Genomic DNA, 25384 nt, shown 5'->3' on the forward strand with positions numbered 1-25384 from the left:
ATCCTGTTTCAGTCTTCTACATGTGGCTATCTAGTTTTCCCAACACCATTTATTGAATAAGGGTTCTTTTCCCCAGTGTATGTTTTTGTCTGCTTTGCCAAATTTAGATGGCTATACAAGGATGGTTTTATATCTGGATTCTCAGTTCTATTCTATGGTCTATTCCATGGTCATTCCATGGTCTATGTCTGTTCTTGTGCCAGTACCATGCTGTTTTAGTTACTATAGCCTTGTAGTATAGCTTGAAGTCTGGGAAATGCATGCCTCCCAATTTGTTCTTTTTGCTTAAGACTACTTTTGCTATATGGGGTCTTCTCTGGTTCCATGCAAAGCATAGAATTATTTTTTCTAGATCTGCGAAAAATGTTGATATTTTAGTAGGGACTGCATTGAATCTGTAGATCACGTTGGGTCATATAGACATTTTAACAATGTTGATTCTGCTAACCGATGAGCATGGTATGGTTTTCCACCAGCTTACATCCTCTGCTATTTCCTTCCTTGGTGTTTCCTAGTTCCCCCTGTAGAGGTCTTTTACCTCCTTGGTTAAATATATTCCTAGGTATTTTATTTTCTTTGTTGCTATTGTGAAGGGTATTGAGTCTTTGATTTGGTTCTCAGTTTGACTGTTATTGCATATAGAAATGCTGCTGATTTCTGTACATTGATTTTGTAACCTGAGACTTTGCTGAATTTGTTTATCAATTCCAGTAGTCTCATGCAGAATCTTTGGAGTTTTTGAGATATAAGATCATATCCTCAGCAAAGAGCAATAGTTCGACCTCTTCTGCCCCCATTTGGCTGTCCTTGATTTCCTTCTCTTGTCTGATTGGTCTGGCTAGGACTTCCAGCACTAAGTTGAATAGAAGCAGTGATAGAGGGCAACCTTGTCTGGTTCCAGTTCTAAGCGAGAATACTTTCAATTTTTCCCCATTCAGTATGATGTTAGCAGTGGGTTTGTCATTTATGGCTTTTATCATTTTTAGGTAAGTCCCATCTATACCTATTTTGTTAAGCATTCTTATCATAAAAGGGTGCCAAATTTTATCGAATGCTTTTTCTTCATCCTTTGAAAGGATCATATGGTCTTTGTTTTTGCTTCTATTTATGTGGTGAATTACATTTATAGATTTCTGTATGTTGAACCATCCCTGCATCTCTGGGATAAAGCCCACTTGGTCGTGGTGGATTATATTTTGGATAAGCACCTGAATTTGGTTTGCTAGGATTTTGTTGATAATTTTTGCATCTATATTCATAAGGGATATCGGTCTATAGTTGAGAGCAATCTTATTTACACAGTCCAAGAAAATACTGCTTCAAACAAGCTCCCTTCATCACCCTCTACTTCTAGCCAGATTATCACACCTAAGCCTTCTATATAGAAATTCTAGAGCTGCACTGACCTTTAGAATCCCAAATATATGGATTTAAATTCTTCTTAGAGTTTACTATCTGGATAACAATGGCAAAGTTACTTTCTGACTCTCTGTTTCCTCATTTAAAAAGTGGAAATAAAAATCCATCTCACAGGCTTATTGTGAAGACTAAATTATGTGGGATGATATTTATAAAATATCTGACATAAAACAGGTATTCAATAAATAAAGCTATTGCACTTATAAAAGTAGGAACAAATGGGAAACACAAGTTATTAATTTGATGAGAGATAACAGATATGAGCTGTGTTTTGGATAGCTGTATGTCTCTGCAGATTTGGGGATAAAGTGCTATGATTAAATGATATTTAAATATATGTGTCCTTCATTTTAATATTGTTATCATCTGTGATATAGGAGTACTATAATGAATTCTTTTTACTAATAAAATGTATTTAACAATAGACTAGGGAATTAAATTAAGAAAAATATGGGAGGGAAAAAGGCAAAACAGTTAATTTAGATGTAAAATCAGACCACTAAGTGACGGTCCTTCTTCTGCTTGCCTGAGATCTCACTGTCTCCTACGTTGACCCATTCTGTCTTAGGGCAGTTCTATTATTTAAAAACCTAGCTTTATATTAAACCCAAATATCTTTTACTCTAGTTCTACCTGTTAGTACTAGTTCTTCCTTGTAGAGTTGTAGAAATAAATCCTTTCTATAAGGTAGCCCTTCTAATGTGTAAGGACAGCTATTATGTTCTGCGCCCTCATCCCACCCTACCCATTAACTCTACTTCTGCAAGTTAAATACGTATACTCAATTACTGTTATATATCCTCATATGACATGGTTTTGAGTCCCTTCACAGCATCAGTTTCCTGGAAACTAGAACATATCTAGTTTTCATAATCCCTTTGCCAAGTTTGGTACCTTGAAGTAAGCACATCCTCAGGTGCTGCCTGTTTTTACCAGTGAAAAATAGAATAGGGTGGCCGGGCACGGTGGCTCATGCCTGTAATCCTAGCTCTGTGGGAGGCCAAGGCGGGCAGATTGTTTGAGCTCAGGAGTTCGAAACCAGCCTGAGCAAGAGCGAGACCCCGTCTCTACTAAAATTAGAAAGAAATTAATTGGACAACTAAAAATATATAGAAAAAATTAGCCGGGCATGGTGGCACATGTCTGTAGTCCCAGCTACTCAGGAGGCTGAGGCAGGAGGATCGCTTGAGCCCAGGAGTTTGAGGTTGCTGTGAGCTAGGCTGACGCCACGGCACTCTAGCCCGGGCAACACGGTGAGACTCTGTCTCAAAAAAAAAAAAAAAAAATAGAATAGGGTTATTATTCACCACATATTCTCATTATTATGTTTCTATTATTATTGCCCCCAAACCATTTTTTTCTTTTTTAAATGAATGGACTTTGTTTTTGGAGCAGTTTTAGGTTTACAGAAAAATTGAGCAGAAAGTAGAAAATTACCAAATATCCCTGCTCCCCAATTTTCCCTATTATTAACATCTTGAATGAATGCAGTATGTTTGTTACAACTGATGAACCAATATTGGTACATTATTATTAATTAAAGTCCAGAGCTTACATTAGAGTTCACCTTTTGTGCTGTATAGTTCTATGGGTTTTGACAAATGCATAATGTCATGTGTCCACCATTATAATATACAGAATAGTTCCACTGCCCTAAAAATCCCCTTTGCTCTGCCTATTCATCCCTCCTTTCCTCCTCCAAATCTCTGGCAACCACTGATCTTTTTACTGTCTCTATATTTTTGCATTTTCCAGAATGTCATATAGTTGAAATCATACAGTATGTAGTCTTTTCAGACGGCTTTCACTTAACAATATGCATTTAAGTTTCCTCCATGTCTTTCTGTAACTTAATAGCTCATTTCTTTTTAACACTGAATAGCATTCTGTAGTATGGAAGCATCACAGTTTATTCATCCATTCTCCTACTGAAGGACATCTTGGTTGCTTCCAAGTTTTGGCAGTTATGAATAAAACTGTATTGCTGCCACAAAAATGTATGTGTAAGTTTTGAGTGGACAGACGTTTTCAGTTCATTTGAGTAAATACCAAGGAACAAGATTGCTGGATTATATTGGAAGAGTACGTTTAATTTTGTAAGAAACTACCACACTATCTTCCAAAGTGGCTGAACCATTTTGCATTCCAACCAGCAATGAATGAGAGTTCCTGTTGCTACACATCCTTGCCAGCATTTGGTGACCTTTTTTTTTCTTTCTCAAACACGGCTACATCGCTGTTGATTTGTACTAAATTTACTGTCAACCCAAATCCCTCAGATGTTTTACATGACTTAGTTGCTAAGCAACATTCTCTTTCTCCCAAATTTATGCAGTTATTCTTTGTACTTCTCTTAATGCTCTTTCTTTTCTTTGGTGTCTCTCCCAGATATCCTGGGGTTGGGATTTCTTTTATTTATTAAATGCACTTACAATGTATTGCTGGTAAGGACTCACACTTGAAGGTGCCTCTCCTGGAAGTGCCTGGGAGTTTACATTCATTTCCCAACCAGATGGCCCATAGACAGTAACTGACTGGTATGAAGGTACAATAACTCAGCTCCCTTGCCCCCAGGTGAGACAAACTCTGATGAAATTTATATGCTACATGCCTCCCTGGGGGAGCAGGCAGAAGCCAGGCTTAGCCTAAAACCACATTCTAGTTTAGCTTCTTCTCCTTCTCTACCTACAACTGTCACTTCCTAAGAGTTTCTCCTGAGGGCAAAATCTTAATAAATCACTTGCATACAAATCCCCATCTCAGGCTCTGCTGCCAGGAAATCTGACCTAATTTTATGATGTCTTTTGATTACAGAACACGATTGTTTTTAATATTTTTGACTATTATAACTGTTCCTTTTTTGGGGGTGGGAGGCAACAGAAGCTCTGATGCCCCCGCTGGAGTGCAGTGGTGTTATGGTAGCTCACAACAACCTCAAACTCCTGGGCTCAAGTGATCCTCTTGCCTCAGCCTTCTGAGTAGCTGGGACTACAGATGTGTACCACCATGCCTAGCTCATTTTTTCTATTTTTAATAGAGACAGGGGTCTCACTCTTGCTCAGGCTGGTCTCAAACTCCTGAGCTCAAGCGATCCTCCCGCCTTGGCTTCCCAGAATGCTAGGATAACAGGTGTGAGCCACCGCCTTTAAAAATGGTAGTATCTTTACTTCTAATAGTTTATTTTGAATTGCTTGTGTTTTATTGTTTGTATTTATTGAATCTCTAAGGGCAAGACTTTTTTGGGATAAAAATTGCCTCTCCAATATTCCAATGAATGTCAATGGGAAAAGCAGTTTAATGTGACAAAACTTTACTGCAAAGCAAACATGAATGGAATAGATCTATTCTGTTAGGTGAGGATTACCTCCATTGCATTTATGAATGTCACATCTTTCATTGAGCTCATGACAGTAGTGCCATTTTAGGAAGACACTCTGTATTTCAGAGTCTCATCATTATCAGGATTTCTTTATTTGCCAAAGTTATCTTTTACTCTTTAAAATAACACCATTTGATTTTGTCTGAATGACCTCAATCCTTTATTTTTATGGTTTTAGTGGTGGACAACTACTTGGATATAAATCTTGTCTTCAATGACAAGCCCATATCTGTGTCCCCCTATTGTGTGTGTGTCTTTGGGCACAGCCTTGTATGGAAGGGAGAAGCCCCTGAGAAAGTTGCTGGCACCATTCCTGGTGTCTCTGGATCTTCGAATATGGATGTTCTTACTGAAAAAGCATCACCTTATTGGAATGATAAATTATAAAATGGGAAGTTGTCACTGTGAGGTAACATGACCTCAAGTCAGCTGTAGGGGGGTGGTGGTAACACTCAGGTCTGCAGCCACCTAAATCACTCAAGGAAGACTGAAAAATCAGTGTCATCAAGACCCAGAGGAAGATGTTTCTAAAAAATTCTCCTTCATCATCTCAATATCAAGCACCAAATTGAATGTGAAGTATGGGAAGACATAAAAAACAGCACAGAGGATGACAGGATTTTGATTGAGTCTGATATGTTCAAGGAGATGGTCATAATATTGGTTGTTTGAAGGATGTGAAAATAATTGTAACACAATTAAAGACATTAATAGAAAGAAGCAATTAAAACATTGAAAAGGAAAACCAAAATTTGACAGACAATGTGGCTGGTTCATTTGGGAGGTTTTCTAGTCTTCACAACAATGCTTTGAAAGACTCTGACCCAAGGAATCCTCAGGGTGGGAGATCATTGATACTGCTTTCACCCAACATACCACACTGCATGCAGGAGAGTCAAAAGTGAAGAATGAAATTCCTAAGCAAGTGAAAAGATTGCCCAGAAACCCATTTCCAAAGTAGAGAGTGAAAAATTCTCTAAGACAATTTTAAGCAAAGAAAATTTATATCCTTTTTGAGTTAGATCAGACATGGAAAATAGATTTCGTTTCGTGGGTTATCTCTGACCAAGTGGTAGTTATTGCCTGGAGCTCTATGTTAAGGAAGATTCTGAGACTGTATCTGGATTGATTGAAAAGAGTTCTGATGCCAGTTAGTAATGTCTGTCACAGGTGCAGTAAAAAATATGCGCCATGTTTTTACCATTCGTTAGCGTGGGAAAGACCATGGGGTAGATCAGCTCAGATTCTGTGAAAAGCAGAGCTGCATTGGGTGTGAGGAAACCAGATTAAGTATTGTGTCTTCCATTAGCTAGTAGTTTGACTTTGATCAAGTGACTTCATCCCTTTGCGCACTGATTTCCTGTGCAAGACAATGAAGTTTCTATACTGGATGATCTGTGATGACCCTTTAAATTCTAAAATTCTGTGATTGATTAATAGTCAAACTACAAATGCATTATTGTGATGTGCTCAGGGATGCATCTTAGTTTGGGTTTCCCCAGGAGAGGAGCTTGAGACAGGATTCACGTGCAAGTGATTTAAACAGGAAAGTAAGGGAAACTTTAGGGTGCGTCATCAAATCAGCTCCCACTCAATCCCACTGAGGAAACTCATAGTGAATCTATCTGGGAGGCAAGGTTACTGGACTATTTTTACACCAATTCCTGCCAATCATTGGATGAGGGCTGGCGGTGGGGAGGGTGGCTTAATTTACCTGCACTTCCTCTCTGCTATGCCAGCAAGCACTGAAGAAAGTCCCTAGGCAAAAAATACAGTTGGAATATGTCCAGGGTACACTTAAATAGTAAGGGCCAGGGGATATGAACAGTGTCTGCTATGCCAGGATTCTTTGAGGGATAAGTAAAAAAGCTCATTGGCATTTTCAGTATTAAATACAATTGATACTCAAAACATTGTGATAAAAAATTATCTGCTTTTGGATCTCAGAGCTGAGTTATGAGTTGAATAAGAGAAGCCTGTGAAATCTAATAGTTATTTTCTTTTTTTTTTTTTTTTTGAGACAGAATCTCACTCTGTTGCCTGGGCTAGAGTGCCGTGGCGTCAGCCTAGCTCACAGCAACCTCAAACTCCTGGGCTCAAACGATCCTCCTGCCTCAGCCTCCCGAGTAGCTGGGACTACAGGCATGCGCCACCATGCCCGGCTAATTTTTTCTATTTTTAGTAGAGACGGGGGTCTCTCTTTTGCTCAGGCTGGTTTCGAACTCCTGAGCTCAAACAATCTGCCCGCCTCGGCCTCCCACAGAGCTAGGATTACAGGCGTGAGCCACCGCGCCCGGCCTAATAGTTATTTTCTGTTTGGACGCCTACAAGGAAAATCTTCAGATAGGCACTGCCTAGTAATGCTTTCCCGTTTTCTCCACAGTCAAGAGACCAGTTCAGCGAGGAAGATTATCTTGCAAACGGAAATGTTCTAGACTCCATCCAAACCAAAGAAGGTCTGAGTCTTGAGTTGATAAGTGGAGATGTTCTGGGTATACAGGTAAGTGGTACTGTTTAGTAAATCCGCCAAGGAACAATGGGATCTAATCAACTGCTTGTGTGATTTAGGGTTAAAGATTCAGATAATGTAAATTTGAGAAGTTAAACCCTCCTTAAGGTCATGCAGAAATATATTTACTATCCCCTATATTTGTCATATGTGCTCATGTGGAGGGGTCTGAGTTTAACCACAAACCAGAGTGAGCAAATCCGCTTCTTTTCTCTGTAACTGATCTTGACCTACAGGTTTGTTTTTCTCTCCTGCTCCATTGTCATTAAGGGGGAAGACATGTATACACCACACTATAAAATCACCCTTTACAAACACATCCCATTGCTCCTGCTTGAGCACTTTCCAGAGACACAGGAAGAATGAGGGATAAAGGTTACGGGTTCAGGTACTAAATCTTCAGCTTGGCTCCTGCCTACTGCTCCTCTCGTATCACTTCCTTTTCCTTGGAATCACCAATTAGCAGCACATACAGATCCTAAATTCCACCTTTAGTTGACATCCATAATACTCAGATCAGAATTATTTGGAGAGCTTTTAAAAATACAGATGTCCAGGCCCCACCCCTAGAGATCCTGACTTTAATTGGTCAGGTATGTGCTATAGACCACAGTAATTTTTGAAAGCATTCCAGGTGATTCTATTATGCAGCTAGGGCTAAGAATCACTGGTTGGAGTGCTTCTTTGGAATTCTATAGCCCCACCATTTGGACACTTGCTGTTTACCTTCACATGGCACGCATTTAAGGCTAATGGAAAGAGAATCCTACTGAGAAATTTGAAGACTCTTCCGGATTATGAACCACTGGAAATACTCTTTGCTTTTGCTACAGCTAATGGGGAGGGAGCCAGCTGCTTTCTTCATGTTCTTTAGAATAGAGGCCTTACACTCCTTTGCCACATGAGTTCAGGACCTTGTCCACATGATCAGAGTGCTCACTTCCTCACCCCTAGTGAAATTACCAGGGAATCAGAAGGCTGTCAGTGAGCACAAAATCTGAGTAAGTGGAGTTAGAAGAATTGAATGTAGAATGTCTAATGGCATCAGGCTATGACCCCCATCTCACCAAAGAGACAGCCTCAGCAGAGACATTGGAGAGCTCAGTGCCACTGGACAAGCTAGCATGGACACTGCCTCCCTTCACCTCGGTGACTTTGCTTTGTCCAGGGCTGACCAGACCCCCCCTCAGATCCACCCACTCTTTCTTTAGGTATGTTATTAAATTCAAAACAATAACTTTCAGTTCCTGCCAGCCTAAAAGCGATTCTCACTTCTTCTGTCTCTCTGAATCTTTCTGTGTTTCTTTTTCAATCTGTCTGTCTTTCTCCGTCTCTCTCTTTCTGTCTCTGCCTTTCACTCTCACAGTTCCTTTTCTCCATCTCTACTAATCTTTGTCTCTGTCTCTGGGCTCTGTTTCACTGATTTTCCTGGCTCTATTCTGACTCACTAGATGTTTGTTTGACAGTAGTGGGTAGTATATTTCCTTAATATGTAAGTTTTAGGAGTAAGTACTAATAACAGTTTGTAAACTCCTTGAGGGTAGGGCTGGCATGTCAGTGCGAAAGGTGAAACATATCTTGTGCATTACTCTACTGCGCTTAGCAAAGTCACAGGTGCTCATTCATTATGTATTAATTCAATTTCTAACAAACTTGCTATTTTCATTAAGGCCGATGTCATTGTCAACACTGTTCCTGTGGATCTTCAGCTTGGAAGAGGATCGCTATCTCAGGCTCTTTTGCAGAAAGCTGGTCCAAGGCTCCAGAAAGAGTTAAATGCCACCAGGGAGAGAACTGAGGAGAAAGTGGGCAGCATATTCATGACAAGTGGCTGCAATCTGGACTGCAACGCTGTGCTCCATATCGTGGCTCCAAGCTGGGATAATGGAGCAGGGACTTCTTCGCAGGTAGAGAAAGCCCTTAGTTCTCCACCTCTTTTGGGAATCTCCTGGCAGGATGTAGATCTCTGGTTCTCAACTAAGGCAATTTTGTCCCACAGGCTTGTTACAACTGCTATTAATATCTAGTAGGTAGAGGCCAGGGATGCTGCTAAACATCCAATGATGTTTAGCAATGATGCACACACCAGCCCCCGTCAACGAAGAATTATCTGGCCCAGGTTGAGAAATCCTAGTATTGATTGAACCCTGTCTATTTATTGAAATCTTCGTTACATTCCATGGAGACTCCATCACAACTACCAGTTATTTCAGAGTAATTGACCCTTGGAAGCTGCAACTATCATTGGGGTTCTCCAGGAGTGGTGTCTACAAAGTACTATATTAACCCTTCAGTATAACAAAGAGGTGCACCCAGAGCTGTGATGAAGAATAAAAGAGTCACTTCCCTTCTTTTGATAACTTCATTCTCACTTCAACTCCCAGTTTAACCTCCCAACTTTATTTTTGCAGAATATAAACAAGTAATATGTGTTACATTGTAGAAAATACAGAAAAGTACAAAAATAAAATAATCATAATACAACCACAAAGAGATCAATTTAACATTTTATATACTTCCTTCAAGTCAATTTTATACATATTTATTTCTTAGTTGAGATTCTCTTTCAAACATTTTTTAATACTGCTTTTTTCTTATTTTAGCATTTCCTCATGTTAAAAACTCTTCATAAACATCACTTTAGTTTGCATTGAGGTCACATTGTGTATGTAACCATCCCCGTACTGTTGAACCCTCCCTTCCTGAATGAGTTTGACTCTCTCTGGAAAATATTCTTCCCTTTTTCTGTCCTCACTTTCTAACTTCCCAGGCCCCGACAAAGCCAACAATGGCAAAGAGGTCTTAGTGAGAGTTGCTGGAACCACAGCTCGTTCTGTTTTCCACCAGTCGAAGCCCTAACTTATGTAAATATACTTTGTACATTTCAGATCATGGCAAATATAATCCAGAAATGTTTGACGACTATAGAACAGCAATCTTTCTCATCAATCACATTTCCCTTGATTGGAACAGGAAATCTTCAATTTCCCAAAGCTATTTTTGCTGAACTAATCCTTTCAGAAGTGTTCAAGTTTAGTAGCAGTGCTTGGCTGAGAACCTTACAAGAAGTTCACTTTGTGGTACATCCAGATGATGATGAAGGCCATCAGGTATGGTTATATATCTTGTCTGGTCATTCTGACAAGTGAACCCAAGGGCAATAAGTTGTCTTTATAGATCTATAAATAATAATATTTTCTACTTCCCTGCCCATAAATGTTGATTGTTGATGGGAGGTTGTCATATGGCTTAACTATGAGCTAACACTAACAACTTATACAATCCTTCCTAGACAGTTTATCAAGAGACAAGATAATAAATAAATTCTTAGAAAAAAGTAGACAGTTATCATCATAAAAATAGCCTAGACGTTTTAACACTAACTGTGTAAAAACTAAGTCATGGCTCTACCTATAGGGAAAAGGTGGGAGAAGAGAAGCCTCAAGAATTTAGTTATTTGTACAGAATATACCAGGCTACACAAGTCTATGAAAGTCCACAACTAGAAATACCAGCACCATATTCAGTAGCGGAGAAGCAGTCAAAACCACATTTACTAAGTACTTGCCACTGGCATTAGAAGAATGGTATGCCAAGGTTTGAATCTCAGTTTTGCCATTTTAAAGTTGGGTAACGTAACTTCTCTGAATCTCAGTTTTGTCACGGGTAAGATGAACATGGCAATAACACCTTTCAAAGTTGATGTGAGTATTAAAAGAGAGAGTATATTTGAAGTGTTTTGCATGGTATCTGGCACGTAGCAAGCCTCAAAACTGTTTGCAGTAGTAGTTATTACCTTATTATTATCTGACTTTAAGGGCTAACAGGCAATTGCTACAACTTACTAACATTAGCACTTAAAAAAGACGTCAAAGATTATTTTGTTTTCTAAGTTCTTATTTTTAGCCATTCAGGATGGAAGTGTGGTCTTCCCAGATATGTTTCCCAGAGATCCCCAGAAACATTTCAAAGCATTACATAATATAGTTTGTAAGTTTATTTGCCCATAGATGCAGGAAAAATTAATAATAGTTAAAGGAATAACATATATCCCAAAACTTTCCCCTAGTGAATATAAAATATCCAGAGACATAATTTTTGCTAAAAGATAGACTGGGGAAAAATTATCATTAGCAAGTTTTCATGATTTCTAAACTGGACAATCCAAGCGAAACTTTATAACTCTAATGTGTCACCCATTGCTCAGTTTTATCACTCATATGACCAAAAAGCCTTTTTTCATTTCTTAAAAAAAAAACAAAAACACTTCAGCTTATAAAGGTTTCTAATGTGGATTTCAGTGATTTCATTCAGGAGGCTTTGGCTAGATGTAGAGATGAAATGTGCTGTATGTATTTGTTGTCAGTCAACCCCAGAACACACCTAACAGCCAATTATGCTAAGGAATGTTGCTGCCCTCCCTCCCCCACTCCCCTGTAAACATTCTACACTCTCCTAAGCACGGCAGATGTAGAAGGCCAGAATTATGGGGGTTCAAAAGATGAAGGATAACCTGACAGTGGTTGCAAATAAAGCATACGCCTTCTTGAAGAGCCAGTATACTAAGATGGATCTTTGTGACACTACAATGGAAAAACGGATCCTCTTGTCTGCACAACTCTTTGTGGTCCTGAAATTAGTTGTTGGCTAGAAGGACTTCATAAAGGAGCCCTTACAAAAACTTACTCCCCTTTACTCAGTACAGTGTTAGTTATACTCATGAAATAAAGTAAACTACCACTGCTATTTATTGAGAAAATTCCTAGGTTGAATGGCACTCCTTTAATTACGAAGTCACTGAGGTAAGAGGAAATCTATGGCAAACTATTGTTACTATTTCATATCTGATGATCAATGATCCAAAGAGTTGGATTCATATTTCTACAGAACATGACTGTGGTCAATAACTGTGTTTCTATTTCCAGGCATTTTTAGGTGAATTCTCTAGATGGTCGAGCAGAAATCCCAACAAGGACAAGGTTCCCGAGGCTGGAGATACCCAAGGTCTGGTGAAATTGTTCTGCTAAGGAAATATTTCCCTTTGCTTAGTAACTCTTCAGTGATGGTTGAGTCCAATAAAAGGAGGCAAAGTTAATTCACATGAAAAACAAATCCGTGATAGAGAAGGTGTTAGAGCATGGCCCATTGTCTGGGCACACAAAGAAGCCAACATATTAACACAAACCGAATCATTGGTAATGAAACCAGAGTTTCGAAGAAATGATAGTAAAAATAACTAAATTGTGTTCGGCACATTACGCTTTGCTGATTGCTTTCATATATAGTATATTATTTATCTGTACAATGTCCCCATGGGTAGGTGGTTCTCTTGCTACTGTATAAACATCAAAAAGGAGATCTAAAGAGTTTAGGGATGAGTGGAAGTGGCACACCTAAGTGTGAAGCCTCAGAGTGTGGCGTGGACAGTAATATGCCAGGATGTTAAAGGTAATTTCCTCTGAGCACCCTTTATATTGCTACTCCAGTGGTAATAAAAGGATCTCCCAGGGATGTTGTCCACAGGAGATGAGAGAGCACTTTGCACCCTCCCCTTCTTCCTCATTCCTTTCTCATGATGCCAAAGCAATTTTTGCCAGTAAACAGACTGGTCCAATCAGACGTTTCTGCCTCATCCTATTTAGCTGAGAAAATGTAGATACTCCTACTGCCACAAAGCATTATTTTCTAATTTCCTTAAAAAAAAAAAAAAAACAAAAAACTAGCTGTTGAACAGGCCAAGAGACATGGTAATGTTTGGATTTATGTTAGGGAAAAGAAAGAGGACTGGGAAGAGAATAGGACCCCATAGGACCCCAAGATATTTGCTCTTCCTCCAAGAGCCAGCCCATTCTTTATACATTTTCTTTCTTTTCAGGTGTCATCGGGACTGTCCCTAATCCTTGGTTCCCAGCGTATGAAATGAAAATTGGTGCAATTACTTTCCAGGTTGCTATTGCAGATATCACCAAAGAAAATGTAGATGTTATTGTAAACTCGACAGCAAGCACATTTGACGGGAAATCAGGTACTGTATTTAAGCAATATACTTGATTGTGACTATTAATGTGACTAATATTGCTGTGAGTAGCCAGAGAGTGTTGTAGAAAATATGCTGGCCTTCGACTCAGAAAGACCTGGGTTGAATCCCAGCGATCCACTTGCCATCAGGTGACCTTGGAGAAGGTCAGCCTCAGTTTCTTTGCCTGTCAAATTCCTGTTTCCCAGAGGAGGATTAGATGGGTGTGACTGATGTAAAGGTGGGGTGTAACTGTTGCACCGTAGTCAGTGTCAGCTCTTATCCCCTTTTTAGCTCTTGACTATCAGACTTCCACACTTATAAGTTAATAAGCTTTAAGTTCTTCTATTTTTATTTCCCCTCTTAAGCAGTCTCACCTCCTGTAGCTCTTCTCTTCTCTTTACATTACACTGACCCAGAAATAAAACTCACATCCTTTTTCTTGATTTTCTCAGAAATGTGTGACCACACCCATGGCAATAACACTTTTGAACATGCTCTCCCCACATATATCTATTTGTTTATAACTTATATACATATACTCCTATGCTAATATATTTTGTATGTTATAAAACGTCGACTTAAACTAAAAGGGTACAACATAACTAGAAATAGAATTTTAAATATTTTCTAAATTGTAAAATATTATGGAACTTACTATGCAGAAGTGACTCTATAGAATATCCATTTAATTTATTGGTCACTCAATTTTTCAGTCATTCAAAATGTAGACATAAAGAACAGCCAGTTATATGAAACATGCTAAATAGAACATAAGCATTCATCCTTCCCCCTTTTGGAATTCCATTAATGCAGCAGTAAAGGAATGAAAAGAGTATAGACCCACAAGGAAAAAGAACTTTGAAGGGAAAACAACTACGAACAAGCAATAACATATTTTTAGGAGATGCGAAGCTGCTAGCCAGCGGTGGTAACTGACATGGAGTAGGGAAAACTTAGTACCCTCTAGAGAGAACCGCAGCCCCTATAGACATGGGAACTGGAGGCAGCAGGTACCTGGGAAGGCTGGGGGACAAGCATAGACATGAAAACAGAACTGAGTGAAATTCCGTATCAGCAGCAATTAGACCTCTTGATTCTATTCCCTCTCCTATGGAGCAGTAACTTTCCTTGCTCTTCCCTGACCGGAGATGGGAGGTTTATTCTCTAGAGAAACGGAACCAGAGAGATTCTGGACTCAGAGCACCAGGCACAGGTGAGATGGGGAGCTAGACTGAAAACTGTGTCTAAGAAAGTCTCCGTACTGACAGGAGCGTCCAGCCCCTCTCCTTGAGTGGCTCCCAGGATGGCAGATGGTAGGTCCTGCCAGCTCCCCGCATGCTGAGGCCCACTGGTCAACAAGCCTCCTCACATAGAGCTTCTAAGCTCACTTTTAAATGTGAATGGACTAGCCAGGATCACTTGACACATGAGAGAAGTTTCCACCGCAGCAAAGACAGAGACTGTAACAAACAAACCAGAAGAAAGAATTTTAAAAAAAAAGAGATATCAGCCTGGGCAGCATAGTGAAACCTCATCTCTACAAAAAAATTAAAAAGAAAAAAAAGATGGGCATCATGGCATGCATGTGTAGTCCTAGCCACTCCAGATGCTGAGATAGGAAGATCACTTGAGCCCAGGAGTTTGAGGCCGCAGTGAGCTATGATCTTGCCATTATACTCCAGCCTGGGTGACAGAGTGAAAGAAACCCTGTCTCTAAAAAAATTGGAAAAACAAAAAGAGATGATTCATAATATATACAATCAAGAAGATATATATATATATATATACACACACATATATATTCATAGTGGTAAAATAACTAACATTTATTCAATATTTTCTGCATTCCAGGCTCTGTGCTAAGCATTTTTCATCCATTATCCCTTTGAGTGTTCAAATAACCCTGTGAGGGAAGTGCCGTATTAGCCTCTGTGTAACAGATGAGAAACTGAGTCCTCACATATTGGCTCCTAAGTGGAATTAACTCCAACTCAGTCTGTCAAAATGCAATGTCCATATTGTTAACCACTCAACCCAGCTGTCATTAGACTTGACCAAAGTGGCGAAGCTGCAGCCTTGCTTGAAAGATTCATTGAACTGAAACTAGCTAACTCTATCTAATTGTAGGGGAAAAAATAAAGAACTTCAGTAAAATGCTCAATTTCAGTACAGTTTTGAAATCCACACTTTTCATTAACATCAGAACTTTTAGTTTTATATATTTCATTCATTTTTATAAAACAATAAGGGTAGAATGCAAAAATAATTCAAATAACTGCAGTAATAATCCCTGTACAAGTAGAGAAGGTAACGCAGCAGACACTGGACTTTCAGCCTTTGAGCAGTGCCATCGTGTGGAGGATTAGGTTGTTTATTCATCAGCCCTTGAACAAAGGTTGCCGCAGAAAACATGATTTGCTGGGGCAGGGGGCCCAATAGATTATGCACAAAAGGGTGAGTTGAACAAAATTCTAATGTACAAAGGCTATAACCACTTATTGAATTTTTACTGATGCCTTTTACCATTAACATGTCTTCTTTAGGTGTGTCAAAAGCAATTTTAGAAGGTGCTGGACCAGCTGTGGAAAATGAATTGACTGCACTAGGTATGGTCACATGTGACTCTTGGCTACAGACTATTGAAAATCAGAGGGCTGAGAATTCTATGAGAGGACCCACAGGAGGACTGGGGTTAGAGTAGGGCTGGTTCACTGGGAGAACAGGCATAGGTGGTGGGACTTGGTGGCTGCTGGGGAGAAGTCTTTTATCTCACCATCCCATCTGTCCCTTCCTTGGTGAGTATTAAAAAGACACCAGGCCTGGGTCCTAAAAATCCGGGCTCCAGCATTACTGAGCGACCTAGGCATGCCATCCAACCTCTAAGAGCTTTGCCTCTCTCATCTATAAGCAGGTCCTACTATTATAATAAGGAGTGTGGTAATGGCTGTCCCATGGGTGGTTGTGAGGAAGAGAAGGAACAATGATAACAATTTTGTAAACTGTAAAGTGCTGTTCAAATATCTTCACTTTCCCCAACCTTGTCCTACTTCTTATAGCACATCTCCACATGGCTGACTTCCAGTCTTTTTTTCAATGAATGTGGAGCCTGAGTGGGGAACCTAAAGGACTATTTGTCCTTCAAAACTTCCCTTGCAGAATTGGGTAGACAGTCAGCTACGAGCGCTTTGAAGAAGCACCATGTTTGACAATATAGTCCCACAGCTGACCTGCTATGGTGCCTGAAACACCAATCTTAATAGCTCTCTTCTGATTAAGACATTTTCTCTGGAGTGAATACATTTCTGGAGGGAGAACAGAGGAAAATAATGCTTGATCACCAGCACGAGGACGTTAGCAGGGATTTGAGCACTGGAAGAGCTAGCTGCGCCTTGGAAGGCAGAAGCCAAGGATGAAGCTTGGGTTGGATGAGCTGGGAAAGCCTAAGGATGCTGGGAGCGGGGAGCAGGTGGGCACCTGAGGGGCGAGTGCCCGGGCGTGGGTGCTCCCAGGGAGGGCAGTGGGATGGGCAGGGATCCTTTCTCCTCCTCCTCCGTTTTGCCAAACCCAGCCTTACTCAGAGCAGTCTGAACCAAAAGGGCAGTGTCGTAAAACAGCCCTGGTAGTTTCCATGTGCTCAAGAGCTCTCAGGGTTCTGACGGAGGGAGAAGTTTTCATCCTTTCACACCTCCATCCATACCACAGAGCACTTTGCTTTTACCTCCTTGAAAAATTAATCTTATCTGGCTGAATGAGCAGATTATAATTATTAATTATTTTATTAGTATTATAAAATTGGTCTTCTTGGACAGTAGGGTGGGGGTTAAGAGCTCTGGAGACTGACTACCTGGGTTCAAATATCTTTCACTGTGAATTCTTGGTTTCGATTCTAATGTAATGTCAAATGTAAGGTTCAAGTCCTGGGCAGTCTTGGGCTACTGCCCTTACCTTTGTGTAGCTCTGTTTTATCTGTGTAATGGGAAAAACAGTGCCTACCTCCTTTGCTTGTTTTGGGGATTGAGTGGATTAATGCAGATAGAGCACTTTGGAACAGCACCCAAAATATTCAGCGATGTATGTGTTGAGTTCAAGAATTCTGATTATGAAGGAAACGAGGTTGTCACAGTCCCAGTGAATGAAGCCGGCAGGCCTGAGAGAGGCTGGGCTTCATGGCTTTCTCTGGTGTCAGCTAGTTTCATTTCTCAGTGGTGCCAGTGTTGCTTCCAGTAACTGATGGGCTGTGTGTTTGTTTTTCTTCCCCTTTTTCAGCTGCACGGCCTCACAGAGGTTTTATAATTACACAAGGTGGAGACTTAAGGTGTGACATAATAATTCATGTTCATGGGGCAGACAATGTCAGGAAAACGGTCTCCAGTGTTCTAGAAGAGTGTGAACAGAGGAGTTACACATCAGTTTCCCTTCCAGCCATCGGAACAGGTTTGCAGCCTCTCCTCCCTCTAAAGTTCTGAGTGATCCAGCTTCCTTTGGACTTGTCTCACTCACAAGGAAATCGAAGCTGAGTCCGTCTGAGGGCAGCAATAATGGTGTAAATCAGAGGGGGGCAATCTTTAGGTCCTGAGGGTACAACCAGCTATGGTACCCAAGCCTCTTTCCTCCATCTTTCTTCTTTATGTTCTGTAGGTATCTTTTCAGGTTTGGTCCTGAACTTCATGGTTTTCTCACTGATTTTTTTTCCTCCTTTGGGGATTTTTTTGCTCTTATTATATCTGTTCCCATTTCTGCAGTGACTCCCAACTCAGCAATTCTCACTCTTTCCAGGATCTCCCTGGGAGCGTTCTCTGTTACCAGAAGCTTCATTACATCAGAATCAAAAATCATCCTCCCTCGCAGACAGATGCTCCTTTTGGGCTGTCTGGTTTTCTAGTGTCCTCCTGCAGTAGTGCCAAGATGTGCCCAGCTGCCCTGGTCTGCCACCCTTTCTTTCTTGTGTCCCCAGACCCCTCCAGCCAGTAAGTCCTGCTAAATCTTTTTCCAGAGGTTGTTGAGTTTCAGTCTTCCTTTTAGTTTCAAACCCTTCATCCCTCCTCCATCTGGTTTTCTGCCATGTTTCCTAGCTGGTTTCTCATTCATGCATTTATTAAATTGAAATGCTGTAGCCGGACATGGTGGCTTGCACTTATAACCCGGCACTTTGGGAGACCGAGGCAGGATTATTGCTTGAGGCCAGGAGCATGAGAGCAGCTTGGGCAAGATAGCGAGACCCAGTTTCTACAAAAACTAAAAAAAATTAGCTGGGCATGGCTGTGCATGCCTGTAGTCCCAGCTACTGGGGAGAGTGAAGCAGGAAGATCACTTGAGTCCAAGAGTTCAAGGCTGCAGTGAGCTATGATGGCGCCACTGCACTCCAGCCTGGATGACAGAGAAAGACTCTGTCTCAAAACAAAAAAAAAGCTATTACTTAGGCCCTGTGTAGCACAAAGTACTCATGAATAAGATGCAGTCGCTACAGTTCAGCAACAAGCTCCGGTTTATCCTGCTCTCAGTTGCTAGGAATGCTTTCCTCATCTCTATCATATCACACAATAATTTGCTCTTCTTAGCTGAAGACACTGCTGCTGACCTATGTCCTGATTCACTCCACTCATGTGACCTGTCACTCTCATGGAGGTGAGGGCTTCTCATTTGGGAAGTCAAGGGCTGGCTAGAAGTCTGTAGCCACAGGTTACCATTAATGTAAGAGGCTCTTGTAGCAATTAAATTCCTAGCCTTAGAGTCACCATCATCATCTTCACTTAACTCTGTAGGCTTCCTTCTGCTTCCCAGATTAAAACTGAAGACCCCTGCCAGGTATCCCAGGCCCTTGTTGCAAGAGCTCCAGGGCACCATCCGATGCTTGCTGCACATTCTTCTGGCTTCCCTACTGCCCTCATTACCACCTAGAACCTTTTTTCCCACACTTTTTTCTCCTTTTGGTCATGTTATTCTTCGCATGTGGACCCTCTTCCACCGCCTTCTGCCAAATTACAGCCCTCACAAACCCTGCTTGTTTTGCTCTCATCACCCAGTGCAAGCACTCTGCTACCTGGCAATGGGGAAACAGAGTGGAGTAAGCCCTGGCCCCTCAAGGAGTTCATGATTTAGGGACAGCCACAAGATATGGTAACCAAGAATGACAGACAACACAGAGGCCACAGGCGTAGGTGGGAAAACCAGCCACATAGTGGGAAGAGTTGTAGCTGGGTAGGTGGAATGAGCTTGTCAAGGGACTGCACAGAGAAAGAGAGAGAGGAGGGCTGAGACCAGAACAGGGCAAAGTGCCCACAGGTAGATTGTGGGGAGGGGAAATGGTGGAAAATTCAGCAAAAGATCTAACAACTAATCATAGGCATTGGAAGAGAGTAAGTGCAAAGTCCCAGCAAAGGAAGTAGAATGCTTGTGTCTTGCCTCCTCAATTTTTAAAAATTTTTTCTTAATTTTTATTTATTTATTTATTTTTATAGAAACAGGGTCTCACTCTGTCCCCCAGGCTGGAATGCCGTGGTGAGATCATAACTGTAACCCTGAACTCCTAGGCTCAGGCACTCCTCCTGCTTCATCCTTCCAAGTAGCTGGACTACAGGTGTGCACCACCAAGCTAGGCTACTATTTTTTGTTTTTTTTTTTTTTTTTTTTTTTTTAGAGACAGGGTCTCACTATGTTGTCCAGGCTGGTCTCAAACTCCTGGCCTCAAACCTCCCACCTCAGCCTCCCAAAGTGCTGGGATTACAGGTGTGAGCCACCACACCTGGCCTTGCCTCCTCAATCATGAATACATTGTGAGATGCTCGAAAAAGACCAGATCTCCTTCATGTTTTCTCTGCCCCACATTGAGTGCAGAATCACTACCTGTTAAATTTTATTGAATGAATGAATGAATGAAGAATAACTGGTGATTTTGATGATGCCTCCTGAGTTACTCTTGTACTCACTTCCTCATTGATTTCAGTGGACAAAATTTGTGTGGTAATTTATATTTTTAAAATGTTTCTCAGACAGTATCTATTTTGAGCACAAAGAAACACCCATGAAGTAGCTTGGAACAATTATATTAGTTGCAGTAGTAATGCTAATAATTGCCAAGACTTATTGTGTGCTTACATGTTCCAAGTGATTCACATGTAAAAGCTCATTCATTCCTCACAATAACCTTATGTAGGATGATCAACTGACTCACCTTTGCCCAGAACTTTCCTGGTTTTAACACTGAAAGTGAAGACAATGAAGCTTAAGCGACTGGGCTTCACTTACACAGGCCTTTTTAAAGACCCTGAGAGGAGACCTAATCATGTCTTCACATGGTTATGTAATTTAGTAAACTTCAAAAGTCAGGTATTTCAGCCACCATGGGTTAAGACCATTGTTTCTTCCCACTTTGACTTCCTAGAATTTTCACACTGGCCCTTGCACTGGGTGATGTTGGAGTCGATGCAAACATTTGTGGGATACACCTAAGGAAAGTTGCCTTGGGAATACAATTTTCAGCATTTTAAAATACATATTTTGTTGTGATTTCTGATTCTCAAGATTCTTTCATACATAAATTTATATTTATTCTTTTTTTGAGATGTATAAATTTCACGCTCTACAAAATCTGGGCCCATCCCATCTTGCAGATGAGGAACATGAGGCATTAAAGCACAAAGTCAAACAGCTAGTAAGCAACAGAGCTGGGTTCAAACAAAGGCAGCCTGGTCCCAGAGCCTGCAGTTTTAACCATTACATTTTTTTTTTTACTGCTACATTATTTTCTACCATTATGCTCTTAATTACTGTATTCTTACGATCAATCATATTCTTATCTCTATTATCTATTATCCTCTGTTATTACCCCAATTTATAGCTGAGCAAACTGAAGTGTACAGGCATTATGGGCTAAGTTGTGCTCCCCTCAAAATTTGCATTTTGAAGTCCTAACCCCAGTACCTCAGAATGTGACTGTATTTGGAGACAGGGTCTTTACAGAGGCAATTAAGTTAAAATGAGGCCATTAGTGTGGGCCCTAATCCAATCTGACCGGTGTTCTTATAAGAAGAGCAGATTAGGACACCGACAGGTACAGAGGGAAGACCATGCGAAGACACAGGGAGAAGATGGCCATCTGCAAGCCAAAGGGAGAGGCCTCAGCAGAAACCACCTCTGCTGATGCCTTGACCTCAGGCTTCTAGCTTCCAGAATTGGGAGAAAATGAATTTCTGTTGCCTAAGCCACCAGTCCATGGCATTTTGTCTGGCAGCCCTGGCAAACTCATGCAAGAGCGATCAAATGGTTTACATAAGATCACACAGCTAATAAGTAGCAGAGCCAAGACATAGACCCACATCTTCTGCATCCAAATCACACGTTCTTTTCTCTGCACTGCCAATGCTCTTCAGCTGAAGACCACCAGGAACACACACTGTGGGGAGCTATGCAGCATCTCAGGAAGAGGATGTTAGAAAGGACTTATTTATGAATTAGGGCCTAGGTGATTTTGTGGCAGTCTTTTCTCTGAATTGGATACTTTCAGGAAGCAGACATAATCTATGACTGGGTATCTTATCTAGAAGGAGGGAAGAACGAAGTGTGGCTAAAACTGTGATTGGTAATCAAGCACCCCCGTCACTCATTATTAGTCAGGATAGAGGGATGTTTGGCCGTTTTTGTGGTTTGGACAGTTTTTGTCTGTAATCAGACATGATTATTCAGTGGTCTTGTTTTTGCCTTAATTCATCATGGTCACAGATCGGTTACATTGATGATGTTCTATAAAGTCATTTGTGTTCAGCCGAGAACACCAAGACCTAGCTGTGAATGTCAGGTCAGTTCCTGGCTGCCAGAGGCCTTCTTGCTTCTCAGCACCAAGAAATGCACTTGCCAAATCTCATCACATTACTAACACCAGCTAAAAGTTCTTTTTTTCACTTAAAAAAAAATTTTTTTTTTAGGAAATGCCGGACAAGACCCAGTCATAGTTGCGGATAACATAATCGATGCCATTGTAGACTTCACACGGAAATATTCCACCCCATCGTTAGAAACAGTTAAAGTTGTCGTCTTTGTATCTGAGCTGCTAACTGTATTCTATGACAGCATGAAAAAAAGAGACACCCCCGCATCACCTACCCTTCAGGCCACATTCTACAAGGCTGCCCGTAAGATGTTCATTTTTAAAAATCACAAAGCTATCTCTGATATTGCTTAGAAAATGCTTAGATGTGAATGCTCACTGGGTTTATAATTTTCTATCAGTTTTAGGACTTTACAAACAACTTCTTATGATACATGGGGGAAATATAAGGATTAAGAATTATTTTTCTGAGAGGGAAAATCATGCTTGGGAAACAGGAATAGCAAATGAACAGGAAGAGAATAGAAGTGAGAAAGCAGGAAGAGGGCAGCAGGCTTTGCAAATTCTAGCCTACAGTCTCATTATTTACTTATTGATTGGTATTGACCCTCAGGGCCCCTTGTAGCGAGCGATGAACTAGTTAATCAATGTTGTTTTATTAACACCCACCTCTAGATAGGTTAGCCTGGAAATAGAAGCAGAGGCAAGAAGGTAGTAGCCAGGGTCATCTGGTTGTACGACATCACAAGCAGCCAGACAGATGCCCAGTGGCTACTCTGCAAGGTGTGTTTATACTTTATGTGTGAGTATCTGTGTCGATTAGTTCCTCCGATCTAGCTTTCCCCACTTTGCGGCCTCCGTACTACGGTTAAAATGACTAGAGTTTCAGCTTCCTCTTGCAGGCACCGTTGGCGCTCGTTTGGGCCTCACCCATAAAGCACTGTGAGCTTCGCTAGTGACGAGGCGCACGTGCCATCAGGAGCTGCCCCGCACTGAGATTGTTGTCTGCTGATATCACTAGGAATTTCTGTTCTCTCCACATCTATTTCCTGACAACTGTTCTCCTCAATGTGTCACAGCACATGGGATATGTAAAATGTACATATACACCGAACATCTGGAACACCATGCCAGCGGACAGAGCTCTCTTTTAAGCCCTGAGATTCCTCCTGATTGGACCGGTTTAGGTCATCACTGCAGGCAGGGAGCTGGGACTGCGCGGACTGGCCAAGCCAGAGTCACACCCTCCGCACTCTCAAGCTAGAGGGGAATCCCTGAGGCAAAGCGGAACACTTGTTTCCCAAAGGAAATTCAGGCCGCTTTTATCAGAAGGAGGCGGAAAGGACGCCAGGCAGTTAAAAATAATATGTGCATATTGTAGTATCTAGGGCTAGATTCCTATTGGTCTTTTTAGAGGCAAATTTTTATTTAAATTTAAGAACAGTTCATAAGTCATGATCAGTAAAGTAAAAAATAAAGTTAAATGGTTTCATCTATTCCCTCCTTTCATCAAGATTTTAAATTGACTTATGAAATTTAAAAGAAGAACAGTAAAGCTAAAGAGAGAAGCAAACAAAAAAATGACTAAAATGAGCATACAATAGATCGTATCAGACACCTGGGTTGTCAACATAGCAAAAGAATGAGCCCAGTCTGATCCTCGGGCGCCTGAGACAAAACCAAACAACAGCGAAACCTCATTACATAATCTTTGTTGTTATACAGATAAAATATCAGATAAGGCTGGGCGCGGTGGCTCACGCCTGTAATCCTAGCACTCTGGGAGGCCAAAGCGGGCGGATTGTTTGAGCTCAGGAGTTCGAGACCAGCCTGGGCAAAGAGCAAGACCCCGTCTCTACCAAAAATAGAAAGAAATTAATTGGACAGCTAAAAATATATAGAAAAAATTAGCCAAGCATGGTGGCGCATGCCTGTAGTCCCAGCTACTTGGGAGGCTGAGGCAGTAGGATTGCTTGAGCCCAGGAGTGTGAGGTTGCTGTGAGCTAGGCTGACGCCACGGCACTCACTCTAGCCAGGGCAACAAAGTGAGACTCTGTCTCAAAAAAAAAAAAAAAAAAAAAAATCAGATAAAAGGAAGTTTGTTGGCCCAGATAAACTTGAATTTTTGTAAGATTTTATCAGATGGCCCTGTTTATAAGTGAGCTTAAAGTGGATGGCTTTGAGTTTCATTTGGGCAGATGATACACAATTACCTTTTAAATGTATGTTAAAGCTATTTATTGAGGCAGAGAGCATTTATTGAGCACCAGTTGTATATCAGACACTAGAGGTATAGATTTGGGAAGTCATGTGAGTAGGTGGGAGTTGAAGCCCTTAAGTGTGAATTGGCTTATCCATGGAGAGTATCAGGAGGGCTAGCAGAGGCAAAGTCAGGATCCTTGGTTTTTTTGTTTTTTGGAGACAGAGTCCTGCTCTGTCGCTCAGGCTGGAGTGCAGTGGTATCATCATAACTCACCAGAGCCTCAAAGTCCTGGGCTCAAGCAGTCCTCCTGCCTCAGCCTCCCAAGTAGCTGGGACTGCAGGTGCACCCACCACACCCAGCTAATTTTTTAAGTTTTTGTAGAGACGGGGTCTCGCTATGTCATTCAGGCTGGTCTCGAACTCCTGGCCTCGAGTGATCCTCCCACCTTGGCCTCCCAAAGTGCTGAGATTACAGACATGAGCCACCACACATGGCAAGATTCTTGGTTTTTAATCCCATCTCCACAGGTGGGGAAGAGACAGGCAGTGTGCACAAGGAGAGGTGAGGGAGGGCATTTATCCTGAACACAAGGAATGCAAAAGTAGAACTTACCTTTGAAAGGATATCTATGGAAAAAGGGCTTAGGAAAGTGCCTGACACATGGCAAACACTTAAGGAAAGGTAGCTACCATGTTATTTTCCATGAAGCACTGGGCTGCAAATCAACAGAACAAAATTCTCTTCCTTACTTTGATGATGACCTTCCATATAATGTTGGAGTCTTCAACTTTCCTGGGACTTCATTTTCTCTTCTCTAAATTGTCTAGCCAGGGTCACCTTTTGTACACAGGCAGATAAGGGTGGGGTTTAAGTGTCTTTCCTCTCAAGAAAATACCTTTGGCTTTACACTTTACTCCCTTTTAAAATACAAATGCTTCTGGAATGTAAAAAATATCAAGCTTAATCAGTTTGGTTTTTTTTTTTTTTTGGAGGCAGAGTCTCATTCTATTGCCCGGGCTAGAGTGCCATGG

General features: G+C 41.1%; 1 protein-coding gene across 1 annotated transcript in view; it reads left to right on the forward strand.

Moving 5' to 3' along the window:
* Positions 1 to 25384, forward strand: part of PARP15 (poly (ADP-ribose) polymerase family, member 15) — a 34909-nt gene that overhangs the window by 3240 nt on the left and 6285 nt on the right. The window contains exons 3-10 of the mRNA XM_012639580.1: positions 7182 to 7298; positions 8978 to 9214; positions 10196 to 10417; positions 12233 to 12311; positions 13183 to 13332; positions 15870 to 15932; positions 17593 to 17760; positions 22248 to 22454. Of these exons, the coding sequence (XP_012495034.1) occupies positions 7182 to 7298; positions 8978 to 9214; positions 10196 to 10417; positions 12233 to 12311; positions 13183 to 13332; positions 15870 to 15932; positions 17593 to 17760; positions 22248 to 22454 (1243 nt within the window). The remainder of the gene's footprint in view (positions 1 to 7181; positions 7299 to 8977; positions 9215 to 10195; positions 10418 to 12232; positions 12312 to 13182; positions 13333 to 15869; positions 15933 to 17592; positions 17761 to 22247; positions 22455 to 25384) is intronic.

Source organism: Propithecus coquereli, unplaced genomic scaffold, assembly GCF_000956105.1.
Source record: "Propithecus coquereli isolate 6110/MARCELLA unplaced genomic scaffold, Pcoq_1.0 Scaffold10, whole genome shotgun sequence".
Lineage (NCBI taxonomy): Eukaryota > Metazoa > Chordata > Mammalia > Primates > Indriidae > Propithecus > Propithecus coquereli.